At 43.8% G+C, this 21468-nt stretch overlaps 1 protein-coding gene across 1 annotated transcript in view; it reads right to left on the reverse strand.

Moving 5' to 3' along the window:
- The window catches only part of LOC149348211 (cytochrome P450 3A43-like), a 45972-nt gene extending 32532 nt beyond the window's left edge, over window positions 1–13440 (reverse strand). The window contains exons 1-3 of the mRNA XM_089585767.1: window positions 13308–13440; window positions 8541–8640; window positions 4206–4258 (exon numbers count right to left, since the gene is read on the reverse strand). Of these exons, the coding sequence (XP_089441893.1) occupies window positions 4206–4258; window positions 8541–8640; window positions 13308–13387 (233 nt within the window). The 5' untranslated portion in view covers window positions 13388–13440. The remainder of the gene's footprint in view (window positions 1–4205; window positions 4259–8540; window positions 8641–13307) is intronic.
- Between the last annotated feature and the right edge of the window lie 8028 nt (window positions 13441–21468).

Consider the following 21468-nt stretch of genomic DNA (forward strand, 5'->3'; position numbering starts at 1 on the left):
CTGCAATCTTGGCTTGTTTTTGCTTCTTCTTCCTCATGTATCCTGCTGTACGCGCAGTTCGTATATACGCGTGCCTTCATATTTGCACATATATGTGCATCTCAGCGTTCGTGTCTTCGCATATTTGTATTCGCACCTTCATTTTGTACAGGGACGTGGGAATTGGCTTCCAGATTGTGCCCTTGCTGAAGGATATTTCCAAGGGTATATGAGCGCTTCGGCTGCTGCGATCTCCTACGGCGAGCTCCTTCAAATCGGACTTGAAAACATTATTCTGTCCTCTTGAGCTATTAATGCAGGTATGCCTTGACTTCCAGCTTTTAACGTGTAGTATGTTCACGGAAGTATATTCACGATTCACGTCGGGTGAGTCTGGGCAGAAAATAGGTAAAACCCCGTAGCATGTACGTACTGACGCGATTTCATGGGCAACAGAGAATATGTTAACTAGCAACTTAAACGCTATTTCTAAAGATATTCGCGGTATTTCTTTTTCTACACCAAGTATTTTGGATTTTATTCGTTCAATGCAACCGACATTTCTCCGCGATGCCATTCGCGTTAACGGTGAGTTAAAAATTTCCGGTGCTGTCATCTACCTTCCTGTCTTGTATAAGGGCTAGCTAGTACAGGACACTTCGACTGGAGTGATTATTACTTAACCAGAAGAGTTTTTTATTTTTTATTTATCTGACAGGGTAAATGGAGAGACTTGGGAGAGGCTTTTGCCCTGCAGTGGGTATAGTCAGGCTGATGATGATGATTTTTTGGCTATTTTTGTGGGGCTGTATTTTGCTACTTTCCTCTTGTGTATTTCACTTACTTGTTCACCTGCGATGGATTTAAAGCGTGTTGCTGGCGTTTCACACGTAAACTAATACCGCGGTAATTGAACAACTTCTGCTTCGCGATAATAAAGAGAATGTTCAGTGAAAGATGTGAGCTGTTCCTCCCTTCTCGGACGATGAAGCTGTTGTGGTAAAGGTATATTTTATAATGGGAACATTGGTGCGGGACTCAGAAAAAATTGTTAGAGCTAAGCTCACCGGCCTAGCGCGTTAATCAGAAAGCTGTTGTAAGTATTGTAGATTAATGCCACCTACCCATCCTCTCTACTTTTTCTTCACTATCACCCTTGGCCTATCCATACTCTCCCCTTAGCGTGGTTAGTTAGTATGGTTAGTTAGTTAGTACAGGTTCATTGTAAAACAGCGCAAAGGACGAGGGACCATAGAAAGACACAGGACAAACGCTGACTCTGAACTAAAGGCTTTATCTGCTAAAAGCTTCGTATATAAAGGAACACTCAAAGCCATGAGAATTGACGTACAGAAAAGCCATCAAAAAGCAACAATAAAAACCACCCAGAGACGTGCACTGCCATCTCAGTGCTTGTCCTTTGTCTTTCTTTCTCTGTTTCCTCGTATTTTGTACTGCCTTATTATGAATCTGAACAGGGAAAGAAAATTTCCCTCTTTCCACTTTGCAATCTTGAAACCACGGCAAGCGGTAAATGCCTGCCACGCTTGGCTGTGGTGACTATTGAATTGAAGTATACTGAATTAATGAAAATTTTTAGGTCGGAATAAATAAACTAAGTAATTAAGCTTTCACGGAATGGCGCTGTAGACTCCAGGAAAGAATGCAGGACTATATGTGCAAAGCAAGGCTGTAATACTTTCCGCTGCAAGATGTTCGCGCTTGAGTGAAAACAGAAGAGTGTACAATTATAAGACTGGCACGCTTCTTTCTCTTTTCAGTGCTTGCTATGTCATCGTTGTGGCTTAAGTGCAAATTTTTCTTTCTCCAGCAACTTCTGCTATGCATATCTCTTGAAATGGTGGTAAATTCTCGTGAAAAGAGAGCAAGAGAGAGGGAAAGTTCAATTTGAGAAAATATTGGAACGTCGACCGCAGAAGCACACCTCATCTTGCTGCTTCGCAAAGTACGAAAAGAAATACGATATGACAGTAGGAGAGAAGTGATGAAAGTGTAAGGCTGCGATGAAAGAATTAAACCTTCATAAGATGTTTTTGCGCTTTCAACAGCTCAGCTTGCTGCTCATCCTTGTTTTACGCAATCAGGAATTTCATCTAAGATGGGTTCGTGGAATGTCAGAGTTATACGAGAAGAAGAAGTAGGGATTTTGCAAGGGCTAACTGCAGTTAAACATAGCATTAGTTTAGTGGTTTTCGCAATAGGTGTCCCGCACCGATGTATCTACGCAGATCAACTTCATTTACTGAGTATAGGGTTGATTATTGCTCATTGCTGAATGTTCAGTGTCACTTTTACGTGTACATTTCTGGCATGTACATTGTGTTTCCTATGTTTTGTACAAGTCCTGGGTTCATTGAGCATTATGGCGTCAACTGCAGTATGATTTCTTCCCATGACCAAAAAAGAGGAGTTGCGATGGGGAACTACAACCCTCTCGTACTCGCTAGTAGAGGTAGTTATATTAAGATAAAGGAAGCTAATAACTGATCAGTAACCGAGACCATAATCAGCAAAAAAACTCAAAGAGGTTATCCAGTGTATCTAATTACAGCTAACTGTGTGGAGGTAAAAAAAAATGACGGTTTCACAGTAGAGTTCAACGTATGAAGAAATAAGGTAAAGAACTGTTGCAAAAAAATATTAGATGGAGTTCTTACGTCCATAAATGTCTCTAAGAAACTTGTCAGCCTACATAAGGCGCCGATGTCCTTTCAAATTTATGCTAACTAATATTCATGTTCATCACTAGAAACAGGATGATATTATTAGGTTATAGAGATTGCATGCAACGGATTTCGTTTCACCCTGCGGTCTTACATGACGATGAGTCACCAACCCTCGATAAGATTTCAGGCGCTGGTAGTCCAAAACGAGCTACACTCCACACCTCATAAGCAAAGGATTGTACTTTTTTCATGAATGTCGTGCATGTGACAGCGCGGTATAGGCAGTATAACCAGCATTAACTTATTTTGCTCTCGAAATAAAAGAAATCTTTCCAAACCACACGGAGATGGTTAAATAATGCAGGAAAATGGTAATTTTATTTACAATACCTAGTAAACAAATACGACAACGAATATTTTCTCGTGCGTCATGCAAAATATAATGCAAATGTTAGTGCAAAATGAACGAAGCAGAAAAGCATGGTGTGAAGAAGTCAGCTTGAAAACTAGACTTCCGTTCCTCGTCTAGTTTTTGCATTCACTTCTTCACATCATGGAGCACCAACTAGCCCGAAAATTATCCTGAACAGAAAAGCATATCATTGAAATAAGTTAAGAAAAACACCTTGAATGAAAAAGCCATGGTATGGATAAAAAACAGCCGGTCATTAAACTGGTCGGCAGCTTGCCAGGCGCACCATGATGGGTAGCGGGGCTACGCGGCGTTGCTCGAACATACTGCTCATCCCACGCGTTATGTCATGTGGTCCAGTGCGTGTGTTTGTCTTTCTTAGCGTTTTAGTGACTTTTTTGCACTATTATTGCTTCTAAAAAAATAATGTCATCAGCGGCTTACTATTCCGAGGGCTCGGATCCTTTTTTTTTTTTTTGTGAAGAAGGTAGCTCAAAAAAGGGACGAGGGACAGAAGAAAGGACGGTTGAGACATTCGCGAGCGCTCGTGAATGTCTTATGTGTCCTTCTATTCCTCTTGCGTTTTTTTTTGCGCAAACTTCTTCCCAAAATGCAACACACAAAAGCTAGCTCTCTTGAACTCTGAACATCGAAGCACAATTGTCACATTTGTTATCGCGCCGAATCAGCGTTCTCTTAGCCAGTCAGCACCAATAATGCACTCTCCATCACAGCGAAAATATAGCTGTGTCGGCAAAGCACATGCCGACTTTCTGCGCTGCTTTCACAAGAAGGTATATGGCGCGTGATCAGGCAGAGCTTTGAGCTGATGTTTAACTTGTCACCGGTCACAAATGGTCGTGATGTGCAAAAAACACTCTTGTGACTTTAGCTTGCCATAAGCTCGTGAAACGTTTGGCTTACGAAGAGGTTCCCGCTTTCAATCAGGCTGATGAGGTTTGAAGTCACATCTACAAAATTAACAGCAAGCGACCAAGCGGGCCACTTTTGGTTTTTTATCTTGTCATCTACTCCTGAGTGGAGCGTCCTGGTGTACCGCGACGTCTTTATTCTCGCTAATCGTTTGACTGCACAAGTCTTATCGGTCGTGTATGCGACGCACTCACCCAAAAACGTCGCCGTACTCCTTCAGCCACCGACCCAGGCTTTCGATCTGAGACTGAAAAGAGACAGGAACAAGCATTCTTACCACAAACACGTCCCTGTAAAGTGGGAGATAAGACCACTAAGCAGAGATAAAGATCATCGAGAATTCCTCGCAGTGAGTGCTCGGTGTCGTACCTTTGTTTCCATCCCTTAAAGAAAAATATCTACTGTCACATCGTGACACATACCAGTATGCAGACAAAGATTGGTTTTGGTGCAAAACTGTTTACTGGATAAACTTGCCCCACAAACAGAGAAAAACTGGGCGGCGCCGATAGCATCAAGTGCACTCGACTGTCGACCGGTTAAAATAGGCACTCGCTCGCAGCAGCCTTCAATTTAAAGTGTGCATCGAACTTCCGAGATAATGCGCCTATTATAATAACTATCATTTTGAACATTGTGGAAACCACCGCCCACGACCTTCATCTTTCCCGAACGCTGAGGTCCCGGCTCCCAACACAAACAAAGTGATAAGGCAGCGTACCGCCACAGATAATAAAGAACTGTACAAAACCAAAGAATGAAACAAAAGCATATATTGGCAGTGTGTTTAGAAGTGAAATAACAAGTTTTGTTTGTACTGAAGAAAAGCAAGAAATTACTACCTACAGCATTCATTTTGCCCTACAGACGAGGACTATTGCGAACACAACAAGTGTTCGGCATTTTCAATGACAGGAACTGTGTTTATTTAAAATCTGAGCATCTCTGCGTACCCTTTGCCGGACTATGAACCTACATTTCAGAAGGTGAATCTATTTTCAGGACTATGACCGAAGAAACTCCGGCAACAAGGCGTTTCGATGCAAATTGTAGTTTAAAAAATAATTTACTGAAAGCCGTTTTGCCGTCGCCCGATTGTGCAGTCTGGCAGAGTGCACAATTTTATGAAAAAATAATTTTAAAAAAGATTAGCACAAATTTTATTCAGACCATTGCATATTTTCGTGTCTTACAGAGAAGGAGTATTAGTTTCTCTCATGACATTTTTTGGTTTAGGCTTACGGTTTTCTTTCACTGCTGCATCGGTTATTTGTCGCACAATTCTCATTGTAGGCCTAACACAGGGCTGGCTCGAAAATTAAAAAATCTGCAATGGAACAATAAACTCCCGAAGGAAGTAGGTGGGCGTGTACAGCGTTAATTCAGTTTCTGCGCTTTTAATTTTAATCGCCTCCAGTTTGATGCGAAAGGCGTGCAGAAAGTTTTTGTGCGCTACAGTTAGCTATTAGCCCTGCTAAATGCCACTGACATAAGTAAAAGAAACCTGTGCTTATCTAAATATGAAAACCTGACAACTTCATGCTAAACGTCTGCTTTTGTGCCAATTGTATCGCGTCTCACTAAGATAGGGACACTATTCTTCGCATTCCGTGTGTAATCCTTTTTCCAGTTACATACGACTTTAGTTTTGCGTAGAATAGGTTAAATTTGTGCGTTTATTATTGATACTCATTGATATCAATGCCAAACTAGCACTGACGTACTTCCATCAGGTTCTTCTATGCGCATTCGTGAGCTTCGCTGCAAGCACACACAAAAAAACTTAGAACAGGAATCTATGAATAAACTGCGCCTGTATAAACTCAACTGGACGCCATATAAGTTTCTAAATGGAGCCTCTTCGTTGGCTACAGCGTTTTAGAGGTTAAAAACGTAGCTTTAACTGTCTATTTTGAAAGAAACGCGGGGTAACTACTTCAGTTTGCTCTAAGCAACCGGCAGCGGTGCTGCTTAAGTTTTATTTTTGCCACTTTCATATGTTGCTTATATTTAAACTCTAGGTTCACGTTATCTGGAACGCAGTGTATACATATTAGCAGCTCCAAGACTCAAACTTTCTTTCCAGGCTGCACTCTTCTCTCACTTCCTGGGGTATGACCAATCAGCAGTATCGTTTTCTTTGATGACCTGCCTGCTTCACGTTAGCGTAGATTGCTGCTCAGTTTAATAAGTGAGCCAGGACGACGCATCGCCTATTCTGGATGCTCGGCCACTATCGGTCTACATTATTGCCGGAGTTAATTAGTTTAGGCTCGCCTAATTTGCCTACATTCCCAAGGCTGCGCCAAACTTCCATGCAGAAAAAACAAGAAACAGAAACAAACGAGCTTAAGTGTTCGCCTTAGTTTTGCTACAGGAGGATACTCTGCAGCTAATTACAGCTAAGCCAGCGGCAAGTTCTGGCGACAGCGATCTCTTGAGCCGGCCAATAACTTGCATCCGACACGCGTAGTGCGCCCAGTCTAATAAACATCTTGCAATAACGACGCTACAACGCATCTGCTCACTTTCCTTGATGTGTTTAGTAGCCGTAGCGTAGAGTTCGATCAGAACACGAAAAGCGTTATTCACCCCCCCCCCCCCAACCTTTCCCAAATACACACCTTCTCCCCACATTTCCTCGCACTAGGCCACCATGCGATCCTCAACGTAAATAAGGTTTCATTCATACATTTCCGCAGAAAGCGAAGAAGTTCTTCAAGCTTCTTTTTTTTTTCTAAAATGGGCTGTGGTGTTCGACTAGTAGCAAAAACGTGTTCTGACTTGGATGAGCAGACAACTGTATTTTAGACCAGCGCGCAACAATGACATACAGAGCGAGAAGGAAAAACAGCAAGGCGTGACCTACCTACCAACTTGCCCACATAGCTGCTCTGACACCGACAATTCCAAGCTGTGTTTGTTGACCGTACTCCTTGATAAACGTTTAAACGTTTAACCTTTAACAGTACTTTTGGTAAAGGTTTCATTTCAAGCAGGTCCGGGTGGCTTCTTGTTTAACAGTGTAAAAATGGAAGCAATATTAAAGTGATTACGAAGCAGCGTCTCTATTTTGAATTGTTTCCATAAGGATGACTGGGTTCGTGCGGGCCGCAGATAAAGTATAGACATAAAGAGGCAAAGCGATGAGACCTTATGACATGGCCCATTATGTTCTGTGTTTGACCACGATGAGTGACCATCAGCAGTCGCGGACTCTGAACGTCTCTGGAGATCATCGCATTTTAACGTAACTTCTAGAGTCGACTGCCTTGTTTGTCCTAGTTCTTGTTTCTAAATAACGGTCCATGCTCCATTTTGGTTCTATGCGAATCAATTTTGAAGCGGAACGCTTCCTGGTATTCCTTGAGGCAATTTCTACGGGAATCACTGGGTCTGTTACGTTACAGATGCTACATGAACATCAGTATTCACAAAACTTGTCTAGTCAGTAATTAATAAAAATTTTTGAGCGGCGACATCACTTGCTGATGCTAGTTTACCCATTCGAGGAGTGTACTGCAAGTGTGAAGAAAACGGCTGTGACATCACCGGTGGCCTAAATTCAGCTACACAGTAGTGTTTCGCCTCCTGTTTGCAGCTTTTCGGTGTTGCTTTCCTCAGTATCTAAACAAAAAATGCACTATTTGAAAAAAATAAAGTGGCACTACGCCGCCGCAGGGTGGCGCATGTTGTTGTTCGTAGCGAGCACTGCATGATAAATATGTTGAGAGCAGGAAATAACGAATAAAGGAAGAGCATCGTAACGCATGCTAGTGTGCTTCGAAATGCACATTTGTAAGATGCGATTCATTTCCGTGCGAAATTCGGATTAGTTCGGAAGGAGGTTGCATTTGTAACGAAACTTGAAATTCCAACTTTTTTTTTTCTCATTGCAGAAAAGTATATAGCGTTATTTAACAGCTAGAATTCTTTCTAAAGTGCTCCGGAAAGGTGGCAGAATAACTTGAAAAGGCAAAAGCTTCGCTCACAAGCCGCAATGTGGACATTTATATAATTCTCTATTAGCGGCCCTCAGTGGTAAATAAATTATGATTATGTTCTTGGCTCCTGATTTTCTCAAGTTCAAGAGCAATACTAATTCGATGGTTGGTTGGTTGGTTTATGGGGTTTAACGTCCCAAAGCGACTAAGGCTATGAGGGACGCCGTAGTGGAGGGCTCCGGAAATTTCGACCACGTGGGGTTCTTTAACGTGCACTGACATCGCACAGTACACGGGCCTCTAGAATTTCTCCTCTAAAGAAATTCAACCGCCGCAGTCGGGATCGAACCCGCGTCTTTCGGGTCAGCAGCCGAGCACCATAACCACTGAGCCACCGCGGCGGCAATACTAATTCGATAAGGAGTAAAAGCGTCATGGCGGCAACACGACTTATGCACATTCTCAGTGAGTGCAGTGAAAGCAATCTCTTGCTTGCTACAAAGGAAGGCGACAGTAAAGAATGTAACGCCACAATAATCTGAAAATGTTGAAAAAACCCTCAGTGTTCGCGGGGCTCCTACTCACCGGATACCAAAACTCATCTGCGTTGCCGTTGATGAGACTGCGCACCGGAGGCCCGGGTATGCCGGTGCCTTCGAAGGCTTCGAAGCATTTCTTGCGTTGACTGCACCAGAAAAGAAAAACACTTGTAGAATTAATATGGCAAGCATGCGAAATATTTCACTCACAAACCACGCAACAAACTATCAAGCGCACGAATTTCCTGCCCTCGAATTTCCCCTGTAGTTTCTTGACCTACATAGATGGACATTTGCATCTAAGAACTATAAGATTGTGATAAGAGCTCCATAAAGAGTTATTTCAAAAAATTTCTGCAACCAGTTGAACAAGGTTATGCTATAGAAAGCATTAATTGATTTTGCACCACCCCGCCGCGGTGGCTCAGTGGTTACGGCGCTCGGCTGCTGACCCGAAATTCGCGGGTTCGATCCCGGCCGCGGCGGCTGAATTTCGATGAAGGCGAAATTCTAGGGGCCCGTGTACTGTGCGATGTCAGTGCACGTTAAAGAACCCCAGGTGGTCGAAATTTCCGGAGCCCTTCACTACGGCGTCCCTCATAGCCTTAGTTGCTTTGGGACGTTGAACTCCAATAAACTAAACCAAACCATTTTGCACCATACACAAGAGGAAACACGGATTTAAACGCACGGTTATTGCTTCCGGAGCGCGAGATAGCGAAGGAAGTCCCGTTCGCTGACCTACACTTAGTGACGTTGGTAAAGTACAGTCGGGGACAAAAGTCTCCGGACCACGTGTTCCTCAAACGAAGCTTATAGCTCTACTATCAGACAGCGGCTGGAGACCGCATTTGTGGAGATGAAAAAACAAAAATTTAACTTTTACCTCCACAAGTGTGGTCTCCAGCAGCCGACTAGTAGCAGAGCTATCGGCTTCGTTAGAGGAACACGTGGTCCGGAGACTTTTGTCCTCGACTGTACGTGCGAATGATGCCACACTTTATTATAGTGAAAGCACTCCATCCTACGTATTTATTCAGTATGCGATACTGTCATTCTAGGCACCGTGCGAAGCTCTTTCATTACTTCATGTGGGAGTTTAAGCCTTCTCTGGTTGACCCAGGTTCCTCTCTTTCCTTCTTTCTTCCCCCCTCTCTCTCTTCGTGACCGGCAGCAAAATATGGAAATACGCTCCTGCAACAAGCTTTAACGCATGTGGTCTCACTGGCATACGTGGTCGGTAAAATAAGTGGACAAAAAACCCGTATAGTGATGCCGTCCCCGCAAGACAGGGTGTACAGACAACTACACGCCTCGCACGCGAGACATGTGGACATGCTGAAGTGTGCACAAGTGTTGCAGAGAACAATTTTAGCTTGTTAACAGATTTTTACTCTCTAAACCATCGCCGAGGTCATTCAAGTATTCCGCAGCTTAGGAGTCGTGTTCACTACCTGCAGTGCTGAAACGCGCGCTGCAACCTCATTACATGGAGGAATTTGCATTTCGTCGCCATCCGAGTGTCACTGGCATCACTGAGTTTGAATCAGGAAAATGTGTGGAAGAAGGAAAATTTGCAGAAAAAGGCCAGTCGATATTCAGCGGTCGTGTTGTCCATCTTCCTTGTGCCGTTTATTGCGTTGTTTTTCAATAGGAAAGTATGTAGGGCAAAAAAAAAAAAAATGTCGAAGTTGGAAAATGTGTAAAGAGTGAACCAGCAATAGTAGGAACTTTGGAGGGGAAGTAATTAGTAGGCATAAGTTGAGGCTTTCAGCTTATACTTTCGGCCAGAAAGGGATTCACTGGGGCTGCAACAACCTCCGATTGTGGCTATGCAACGTCGTTGGTGCGCGTATGCAAAAACGTTATCGTGCCTTGTTCGAGTAGTTGTGCTATCTCCACTCATTCTCGGTTGCATCGACAACTGAAAGCGATAGGAGATGAAGTCGGTTCATTTCTGTGAACGAGACTGCCTCGAGCAAAACTTCAACGATCCAGCCAACGAGATGTAAAAGAACAGCTAGTGACATGCAGTCTAAATGCAGCATCAAAACATAGGAAACATAGGAAACAGGAAATCGAAATGATTATTGAAAGATGCAAAAAAAAAAACACACCATGAAAATGTCCTTACTGGGCTTAGGACTGCAGTCCTCTAAATGCCAGTCGTCCCATGGTAACACACGGAGATCACTAACCTTGGTACGGGATTTTCGTCATTCGACGGCACAGCCTGTGAAGAACGCGCATGTTGGGCCCTAACACCGAAAGCGCCGTTCTTCACAAACTTGAAAATGTGCGTTAGTGGGAGAGGCTTCTGTTTCGAAAAACGCGTCATCGTAGCGGTATACTTGCATTTCCCTACCTTCGAGAATTCTTCCTTTTGTAACAGCTTAAAAAAATGTACGTCAAGTACACCAAGTGCGTACCCCCCCCCCCCCCTTCCTCACAAAGACTTCGTTCCGGGACAATTTTAATTTTTTGAATAAAAAATTTACATTGTATTTCTACACACTTATCAAACGACACTTGAACATTCACCAGATAAAGGCACTTGCGCTGTGCCCTATGGTAACCTTTTTTTCTTTTGAATAAGGCTTTTAAGGGCGCATTTTAGCCCACTTAATAACCGACCATTGTACAATGAAACAATAACGATACTTTAATTACGCTCATTATTGAAGATCCCATTTATTTTGTGTCCTTTCGGTATTTGGAGAGCATTTACTTTGCGTTCAACCTCAGTTTCAAGAGTCTTTTGTGCTTGTCGCGTGATACTGTGCTTGAAATAATCTCTCACTGACATGAAAGAGCCACTTATAACCCTCCCTCTTGCGATTGTCGGAGCAGCGGGAGCTGAACAATTGGGAATGCCAGAAATGCTTTGCCGAGGCACGATAAAGGTATCCTACCGTCACAACAACGAAGCGGCGCACGGGCTGTGGGAGGTCATTGTAACATCATTGCTGAGCCTTCAGACGATAAGAATCCGAATCCTCAGCTGGCCTTTATTACGCACTTCCTCAGCGGCGCAGTTACAACTGCCTAGTTCTTTTTTTTTTTTCATTTTGACCTGTTTTATCGGTGCCTAACGCGTAAATAATTGCTCTCAATGTTAACAAGGGTTTAGAAGAACTTCATTTTGGGATAGATGATGCACAGTACTTGAAACAGGAAACAAAAGCGCCTACAAGGACTAGCACAACAGAAAAACGACGTAGAACAAAGGTTTTTCCGGCGTTGTTCTTCTGATGTGTTCTTCTTTTGTAGGCGCTGTTGTTTCTTGTCTCTGTTAACACGAGTAAAAACCAGTTTTCCTGCCCTCTCGATATCGTAGCCTGACAGAAAAGCTGACTTTACTGTTGCGAAGCGTTAGACAGCACATGAAGGCATGCTTGGCGTATTATTCGCCAACCCTTTAAAGATATGGTGTGGCATGTGGGGTTTAACGCTCCAAAGGTGTCCATGCACTATTACAGACGCCGGAGTGAAATCTGACTCCCTGTGCTTCTTTAAGGTGCACTGACTTCACATAGACAACGCTGGCTTTTGCATTTCGCCTCGATCGAAGTGGGGCTGTTGAGGCTGGGATTCGATTCCGGGTCTTTGGGCTCGCTAATCGAGCTCCGTAGCCACTTAAGCCGCCGCGGAGATGACAAGTACAGTCACGAGTAAAGAAGATTAGCGCAATGACGTCAGTGGAGCGGCGAAAATCACACTGCGGGGGCTGGCGCGGTGCCGTGCTTAGCGAACACACCTAGCACTTTTTGTTATTGGTGTGTTCGTCATCTCGGCGCCAGGCGTTGCTATCTGCCGTTCCGGTGGCACATCTTTCACATCGTCAATAGTGTCGTGTTGTAGCGCGCAGTAAACTAATATTCCGAACCAACTGGCCCTTGTTTTAGGTCTGATGCCATTGTACGGTACTCAATTAAGACATAGCCTATTTTCCGTACTCGTGACCTCTCTCTGGTGTTTCTTTCTTTGGTTAACAACCCCCGAAAAGTGAAAATTGAAACCCACCTGTAATGGTTTACGGTAATTTAACGTCCCGAAGCGACTGAGGCTGTGAGAGACACTGTAGCGAAGGGCTCTGAAGATTTCGACCACCTGCTGTTCGTTAACGTGCACTGACATCGCACTATACTTGGGGCTCTAGCATTTCGCCATCATCGAAATTAAACCACCGCGGCCGGGATCGAACCCGTGCCTTTCGGGCCAGCAGCCGAGCGCCGTAACCACTGAGCCACCGCGGCGGGTTGGAGATTTTGTTTAAATTGCGTATGTGAGGAAATTTACATGCACAAAAAGCATACATCTCAGCAGCAGTAATTAATCTTTGAGAAAGCAGCGTTATAACATCAACTTCACGGTTCAACGGTTCTTCGCAGCACCTTGGCGTCAGTCAAGCATCGTTGTTCCGCATTCAAACAATTTGAATGACTCTTCGTGAAAGGCTGGAAATGTTGCCTTCATTTTTTGGCACAAAATGAAGAACCCCTTTAAAACAAAGACAGGAAAACCAATGGGAAGGAGCAGCTTTAAACATGTATATGGGGATCCGAAGTGAACCGCGAGAGAGGCAAATTGCACGAACAGCGGTGAATGCGTACTTTATGCTTGTGCGCTCTGCGGCTTGTAGTACTTTGGTCGGCTATGGCATCAGAAACTATCGTTCACCAGAAACTATCCTGTGACAAATCTTTTCCGTCAATCGATTGCTGTCATGTAAAACTTTGGGTAAGTCCGAACGCTGAAAGCATTACCCCTTTTCTAACACCGCAGAAAATAAATTTATATAAAAAAAACTCACTTGCGCAGCCAAATGAAGAGGAGGTAGCAGATCAGTAGGAACAAAGTCACAGTAGTTGTGAAGCCAAAGTCGAACATCATGTCCAGCTGACGTTCCGCTCTTCCCTTCGGAATCTCTCTCTCGGCCGGCTTCACGATGTGTTCCGTAAAGGGATGTGAACAATCGCGGATTATAAAACAACTACACAAGCTCTTCGGCGAATCGTAAATCAATGGCAAATCAGTCCGTCGCAGCACAACGCCTCCTGACGACGCGATACTAAACCATGCTCGCCTGTTGTTGACCGCAAGGCACTAGCGGCTTGGCGCAATGTACGCAGGCACGGTACGCGCGCAACTGTGATACACCGGCATCCGCACCTATCGACGCGCCACTGAAACTCCTTCTCTCGGCGGCAGCCACTTATCGTGCCGCTATCGCACGCTGCTGATTGTAATACAGAGAATTCAGGGTCAAACACCTCGCGCAATCCAACCGCGGGGGAGGGGCATAAATGAGAATGCGCGCGGGATGTTTCGAAACTTTGCCCGTATGCGCCGAGCTGCCTTGTATCGAGGGTACGGACTGCGACGTGGTTGGCCTTGGACAGACAGGTCCCATTTGGAAAGACCCAGAATGACTTCTTTTTGTGTTTCGTTTGATCGCCCCGCTACAATTCAGAGCACGACATCTGAAGTGACATGTAGCAGGCAGGCTGGCTCTGTTTCTGTATTAGACAGGACATATTGTACAGTTTAGTGGATAGAGTAGAGTTTGGAATTAATTTGCAAGGCAAAGTAGCTGTCGATGGTCGAAAAACGAATGTGCGTAAAGTGACGGGACGGATAAAGTGTGCCGTGGATTGCGTGAAAAGCATTGGTTCATGATGTTCGTATTGAAACTAAAACAAAGAAGTAGCATATAGCGAGACATATAAGGCTCCGTGCAATCGTCAGGTGGCCCGGGGGGTGGTGGTCAGAATGAAACCGAAGGGAAGAAAATCTTAGTGTCTGGCGCGTAGGAATTCGGTGGGATGAATGACACAAACGGCCGCTGAATAAGGCATCTGTTGTGCCTCTAAACGTGCGCTGGCAATAATCGCGATTATAGAGGTGAAGATGGTGGATGAGATTGTGCAAAAGGAATTAGTTGTAACCTTCGCTGGCTGCGCAACCTTCTCCTCTTGTCGCAGGGACTTCCTTCTTGCACCCTGAGTCGCTCGACGAAGTCCGTGAATAGAGCTTGAAAAGCGGCAGATCTTTGCTATAAACTTCACTGTATTTGAAGAGCGTGGTTTCATCACAAAATTCGGCGTTAAGTTTTTTTGAGGGAAATGATTCAATATACTGATAAAGCCCATGGACTGGGAGGAAAGGCAAAAATGAAAGGAACGTTGCAGGAAGGAAAACACGCCCCCGACAGACGCGGAGAAAATGACATTCAAAATACAGAACTGTTTTGGTTGGTTTATGGGGTTTAACGTCCCAAAGCGACTAGACTATGAGGGACGCCGTAGTGGAGGGCTCCGGAAATTTCGACCACCTGAGGTTCTTTAAAGTGCACTGACATCGCACAGTACACGGGCCTCGAATTTCTCCTCCAAAGAAATTCAACAGCCGCGGCCGGGACCGAACCCGCGTCTTTCGGGACAGCAGCCGAGCACCATAGCCACTGAGCCACCGCGGGGGCACAGCACTGTTTTAGCAACACAAAACTAGAACACAATGCACTAGGATGAAAACTATTGCTGCACTGATATTATCAGCGACTCTAGAGTCATTTTAACCTAATAAAATCATATTAACAGGTAATTTTGCAAAGCGTTAATAGAACCACTTCATTATAGAAGCCACTGTGGTCCCCCCTAATTAAAATTGGCAGTGTGAAAAATCCGCTATATGTGACTTTGGCGAGGTTTATACTTAACTTACGCATGCTCTAACAGAGGTCTAAGGAGCCTTTCATGTGCTTTAGAATTCAGTTCAAGGCCGTAATATCCAATTTCTCTTTAAAAAAATGGTTTTAGTACTGTTGCATCAAACGTTCAAAACAATAAGCTCCCAGCCCAGTTGGCTGTGAACGTGTCACAACAATATAGACACCCCGGTTTGTTAGTGTAATGGGTGTGTTATTCGTTTCCTGCTTTACTAGGCGCTCACTAGTGCTCGTTTTAGAGCTTTATATATTATTTGTTCGCCCCTCAGAGTCGCGCCGTCAGCGGCGTCTGCAGCGCCACCTGCCTTGTTTTGTAAGTGGGAAAGCAGAGAGCGGGACATCCCCTTCGCTACTTCTAGGGGAGACAAGGGAAAGGATGGGGATTGGGTTTCGGCAACTGGCAAAGGACAGGGTTAATTGTAGACACATGGGAGAGGCCTTTTCCCTGCGGTGGGCGTAGTGAGGCTGATGATGATGATGATGAGGGAGAGGAAAAGTGAGAACGAGAAGAGGAAGAGAGGATGGAGGCAACGAGTGGCCTAGCGGCTTGGATTTCCGCACCGGCAGCGGGAGGTGGTTGGTTCTAAGACCCCCGCTCGGCAGGTATGGATACAAGCGTCGCACAGCCTGGCACCAGGCTTCTTTCCTTGCTCTCAAGCCACAGCTAACGCCCAAACATTCGCGTTACTCGCTCTTAACCGTGCTGTAATTTTGTTTCTGATTTCTAGAAAATATTCTCTATTATTGATTAGTTGCCGCTCTGATTTGTATGGAAAATTATTGTACACTTGCTAAAAGGAATAAAGATATGTATTTTGTTTTTGCCAGATGGAAGCCACAAATACGTACAACTGGAAAATTGATAAAAGAACAATTAAATAGTAAATACCGCCTACAAATCGTGATCGCTTCTTATCGCTAGACATATTATGAGAATACTTTATTGATTAAGGTATTCAGTTTCTTGCAACCAAACTTTGCACCTCTCTGTAACTTCACCTGCGTGTAGACGACAAGACAACGCTACGACTTAGTAGGTACAATACAGTAAAATAAAGATTTCTTTTTCAAGGTATGCTGACGGGAATATTAGGGTTGTGCATTGTGGCGGCCGCACGTGAGACCTATAAATGGCTGATTTGCATTCTGCGCGCAAGACAAAAGACCAGTTTCAGAAAACTAGAACTGCCTTATTCAGACAACAAGAGTACCTTAGTGCTTCTGGCGGGACTCTATGTATGTGCTAAGTGAAACTGCTCGTTCGTATCAATGGAGCTAGAATGGAGCAAGCAATTTTTTTTTTCAGCTTAAACGTGCTACAGTCACGAGCAATATTAATTTAGCTGCTAGACGTATCGCAAGACGAACGTTTCATTCTAGGACTGCAAGCAGACTGAAATAAGGAATTAAAAATACGGTTTGCTTGGCATGAAAAAGAGAGGGAATAGTTTCATAGTTCTGGGCGTTCCTTGGCGCTGTGGACGTAAGTCCGAACGCTGTTTAATGGGGATTGTCTCAATCTAGCCGCGTTCGCAACGGCACGTTTAGTGAGATACAGGTTCCTTATTCTCTTCTTTCTGCGCCGCCAACCAAAGACACGAGTGGCTTGAGGTTTTAACTAGTAGCGGACTCTCGCAACCGAACATATGTACGGCATGCCAGACGGAAACTACGGAGGTAAAGGCACGGACACGTGCTGACGAGCCCTTGCAGGCTTGCCAGAGCATTTAAAGTTGCGCTATTGAAGAGGATGAGAGCGTGCCTGAAACGAGAAAAGAAGAAGCTTTGAGATAGCGCCGAAACAAAAATAATGCGACAAAAATGCTTTCAATATGTCGCAAATTTCAAAAGGATTTCAATGTGTATTTCTCTTTGTTTTCAGTATCTTTATTCGAAACTTTTCATTTTCCAGCGAAGCCGAAAAATGAGTTAAACTAGAAAAAAATTTGGAATGAAGAAAAATGTAAGTTACAGCGAGGAAATAAAAGAGTGGCTTAAGGAAGGAGCACATCATCTGCTCCAAGTAATACAAGAGGAGTAATGAAATGTTAAAAAGAGAAATGAACCAAGGTCAGTAAAACATGTGAATTTAAGATGAAGGAGATGAACTGCTGTGCGGTTAGTTACCGTGTAGGAGGGGGTTGTGGCTGAGCAGAACCTAGGTCGCTTTGCAACGTTCAGCAAAGGTGCAGGCCAAGCGTTCGGGCTGCGAGCGAGCGTCACACCTCAGGATCGTCGTCGTCTTTCACTACCACAGTTCACCGCAAGTGCGCTTTCCCGCATAACAATGTTGCCCCCAACAAGATGGCGGACCATGCGTTTCCAGCTGAAACAAAGCAAGAAAGACTGGTTTTTTGTTTGATTCTTCCAAAATACGTTTCTTACATTCTATCCACACCTTTAGCGCCTGTCCTGGAGCCCATGTAGTTCCTTTATAGCGAAGTCGGCCATCTTGTTAGGGGCAACATTGTTATGCGGGAAAGCGCACTTGCGGAATTTTGAATATCCCCTACCGCAACTTTCAAGTGCGCTGAATACGTTTCTATGTTAATAAGCATACAAGTGAAGGGAAAAGAGATGCTCGTTATGGCATTCGTGACAGAAGCCGCAGAAATCAAGAAGCATAGGGGATGTTTTTTTTAGTAATCATGAACAACTGTATCATTGAAAACTTAATCATCACAAAAACTCAATCATGAACAACTCGGTCATGAAGAACTTTTGCTCTTATGTCTCAGTTACTTTCGTCTTCGCGTTTAGACAGTTTCATTCAAATTTTGCTTTTCTTCAATAGAAAAGACTAAAATCAGGAGCACTAACCTATTCTTGACAAGATTTCAAACGACAAAACGAGCATAGTGCCATCAACACAAACAGATCATAAGGCACAACAGAGTTTTTGCCAACAGGCTATTCAGTCTTTGGAAAAGCCGTATGATGGACAGACATGCCGAGCCACCAAGATCGTCCAAATCTGTGTTTCGTGAACAGTGTGCTTTGGTGAGGAGTGTATATGCTGCACGCGAAGAACCTCCAAGCTGGCTGCCGTGCCTAGATGAATGTGTGTGCCTCCCTGAATTTTGATGTTTTGATGGGGATGCAGTGTTGAGTTAGGGCTATGGCGGGCTCGTATTAAGCAGCCTGGTAACTTGAGACGCGAACCAGTCTGATTGAAGTTTTCCTCCTTTCTACGGAAGTTCTTCCATGCAATAAAGAAAAGAAAGCGAGCATAGTGCTCTCGTGCAGTGGCCAGCGAAGCTGGCCACTGCACTAATAATATATACTGGTAATATTTACCAGTATATATATATATATATATATATATATATATATATATATATATATATATATATATATATATATATATATATATACTGGTAATATTTATTTTATTTCTCCAGGTTGGCCGAAGCCACCCTCATTCAAACTCTCGTTTACTGCTCACTATTTCCCGCATCACGTGACTAACTTCACAGGCGTTCACCACACATTGGCGTTTTCCGTGTTAGGAGGCTAATAGACTGGCAATGGTGCTTTCAGACTACTTATTTTCCTAACAGATATACATATTTTTTTTTATGACCAAACAGCCCTTACTTTGCGAATGAGCTTTATACATGGTGGAACGGTAAGAAGGAATGCTGTGAGGTGCACCCCTCTGGCACCCTTCAAAAGACTATACATTTTCTTTCCGCCCCACTATGTACTTAAAGCTGCAAGCCAAACTTAACCGGCGCTTCTGAATAAGGACGTGAGGCGACTGCGAAACGTTGGTATTTCTAAATGAATAGTTTCGGTTGGAGTTGTTTCGCAGTCTGCTGTTCGTTATCAAGCCCAAGCAGACGGACAATTTTGTGGCAATGTTTATTTTGGACTTTACTCGTGCCTGATTGCACATGCTGTTTGGCGGCGCTATACCACCTGAGAACGTCTAAAAAAAGAGGATTCAGGGATGTTTTTTAAAAGAGTGCCTACATGGGCTCCTTTGTACATCGTTTAAGAGGAAGGAATGGCGCGACAAAAACAGAGCGTTGCAAGCACGCAGCAGACACACGCATGTCGTGTGTTCGTCTTCCAACTTTCTGTTCTTGTCGCGCCATTCGTTTGTGTGAAAACACGTTTGAATGTATATTCGGAATTCAGGAACTCGTAAGATTGAAAAAAGTGCGCCGATAAGTATATGCTTCCGATTCACTCAACCTTTTTGAGAAATAAAACCTGTCGTCAGTCTTTTCTTTGTAAACGGAAATCATAGGTTGGAGAAAAAATGAAAAGAAAAAGCACTCTCCCGCTTTTACCAACAATGTGATCTTCTGACACTTTTCTAATAGTCGTGAAGCTGTGGGGGACGGCATAGAATCGGTTGCAGAGCTTTCGTGTTTTCTTCACTCACTGAAAAAAATGTTTTCCTTTGTGTCTTCATGTTAGCAGCCCCTCCTTTCTCATTGACGAGCTTCTTCCTTTCGTACAACATGCAACGCCTCTAGGCATTATCATTCATCATCATCCTCATCATGATGATGATGAATGATAATGCCTAGAAGCATTATCATTATTCGCTGATAAGCCAGAGTACGTGAGCTTTGTACACGTACAAACTGCAAATGGGCATTTCGTATCAGTGCTTGCACTTCTGTGCATATAATGATTAGGCCTAGAAGCCTTTGCATGTTGAACACAAGGCAGCTTGTCAATGGAAAACGAGGCAGGTGTTAACACGAAAGACAAATGGAGGCATTTATCAGATAAGGGAGACAATACGAAGCCTTTGACACGCATTCGACGAGTCCTCGCTCCGCGGCCATTCTAGACGCCGTGCAAAGGCATTCTTTGATGGCCAGTTTTCTTTCACATGCGAAGGCCTTGTGGTCCAAGACAAAACTGCAAAACAAGTCCAGTTTTTTTGGACATCGCTATTAATTGAGGTAACTGGAGAATATTGCAAGATACTGTTACTAACATATGGATAGAATTGGTCTAACCTTGCGATGCGCACCAAAATTTTGATCTTAAAGTTTGTCCTGTACTCGCATTGAGTTGTTTGTGCCTAGGAAACCAATGGGGTGCGTTTTTCAGGATAAAAAGCAAAAAACTGCGCGCGTCCCACGGGGGGATATAAAGATATATTGGTTGTTATCATTTAAGCTGTTGATATGCAATAAACTTCTGTTCTTAAACTAGGGCCCGCGGAAAAAATGCGCTTTTCTGAAATTACGGTATATGATTAAGTAGTTATATGGAACCTCTTGGAAAGTTTCGCGACCAGTAAAGAGCTTAAAACGATTTCCGGTGAAAGTAACACCCCTGCACCCATCTGTTCGTTCAGGACATCTCTTTTAAATCAATTTTTGAATTTTTTTATTAATCATAACCTTCAGAGCTGCACATTTTTAGGTTATATTTAATAGTAAACTTCGGAATTTTACACACGCATCTCTGAAGGCTATAAAAAGGACTAACTAGAAGTTGCTGGTGACCTGCACCCCCGTCCCTCCTAATTCCCCAACAGCGGCTGAGATTCATCCTTCCCTTATAATAAAGGTTTTATTGACCATAATCATCTTCAGAACGACTGTGCCCGCTGCAGGGCAAAGGTCTCTTCCATGTCTCTCCAGTTAACCTTGTCCTTTGAAAGTTGCGGCCACCCCATCCCCGCAAAATTCTTAATCTCATCCCTTTCACCTAACTTCCAGCCACACCCTGCTACGCTTGCCTTCTCTTGGAATGCACTCCGTTGCCCTTAAAGATCAGCGGTTGTCTTGCCTTCGCATTACATGCCCTGCCCAAGACCATTTCTTCCTCTCGATTTCGACTAGGATGTCATTAACCCGCGTTTGTTCCCTCACCCACTCTGTCCGCCTCCGATCTCTTAAGGTTACACATCATTTTTCTTTCCATAGCTGGTTGCGTTTTTCTTAACTTAAGCTGAACCCTTGCCGCTAACCTTCGCGACGCAAGAAATCATCCATTACATAATAATGCATGACGCATATTGCTGATCCATTCATTACCAGTTACAGAAGAGTAATGCCAAAATATGAAGCATAAGAAGTTTTCAGATTGTCAAGGTGGTTTTTATCTTTGGGTTAAAAAATAAGCAGAGGAAAGGCCGTTGCTGGCAACATACAGCAGATGACTTTGCCCTTTTAGGTTTTAGGTGGTGAATATAGCAAGGAAATTTACCGAAGTGTAAATATATTGTCACGTGCTTCCAGAGAGCCTCGACGGAAGAAGCAAAAGATGAAGG

The sequence above is a fragment of the Amblyomma mixtum genome, chromosome 4 (assembly GCF_055824585.1).
Source record: "Amblyomma mixtum isolate Tamu chromosome 4, ASM5582458v1, whole genome shotgun sequence".
NCBI lineage: Eukaryota > Metazoa > Arthropoda > Arachnida > Ixodida > Ixodidae > Amblyomma > Amblyomma mixtum.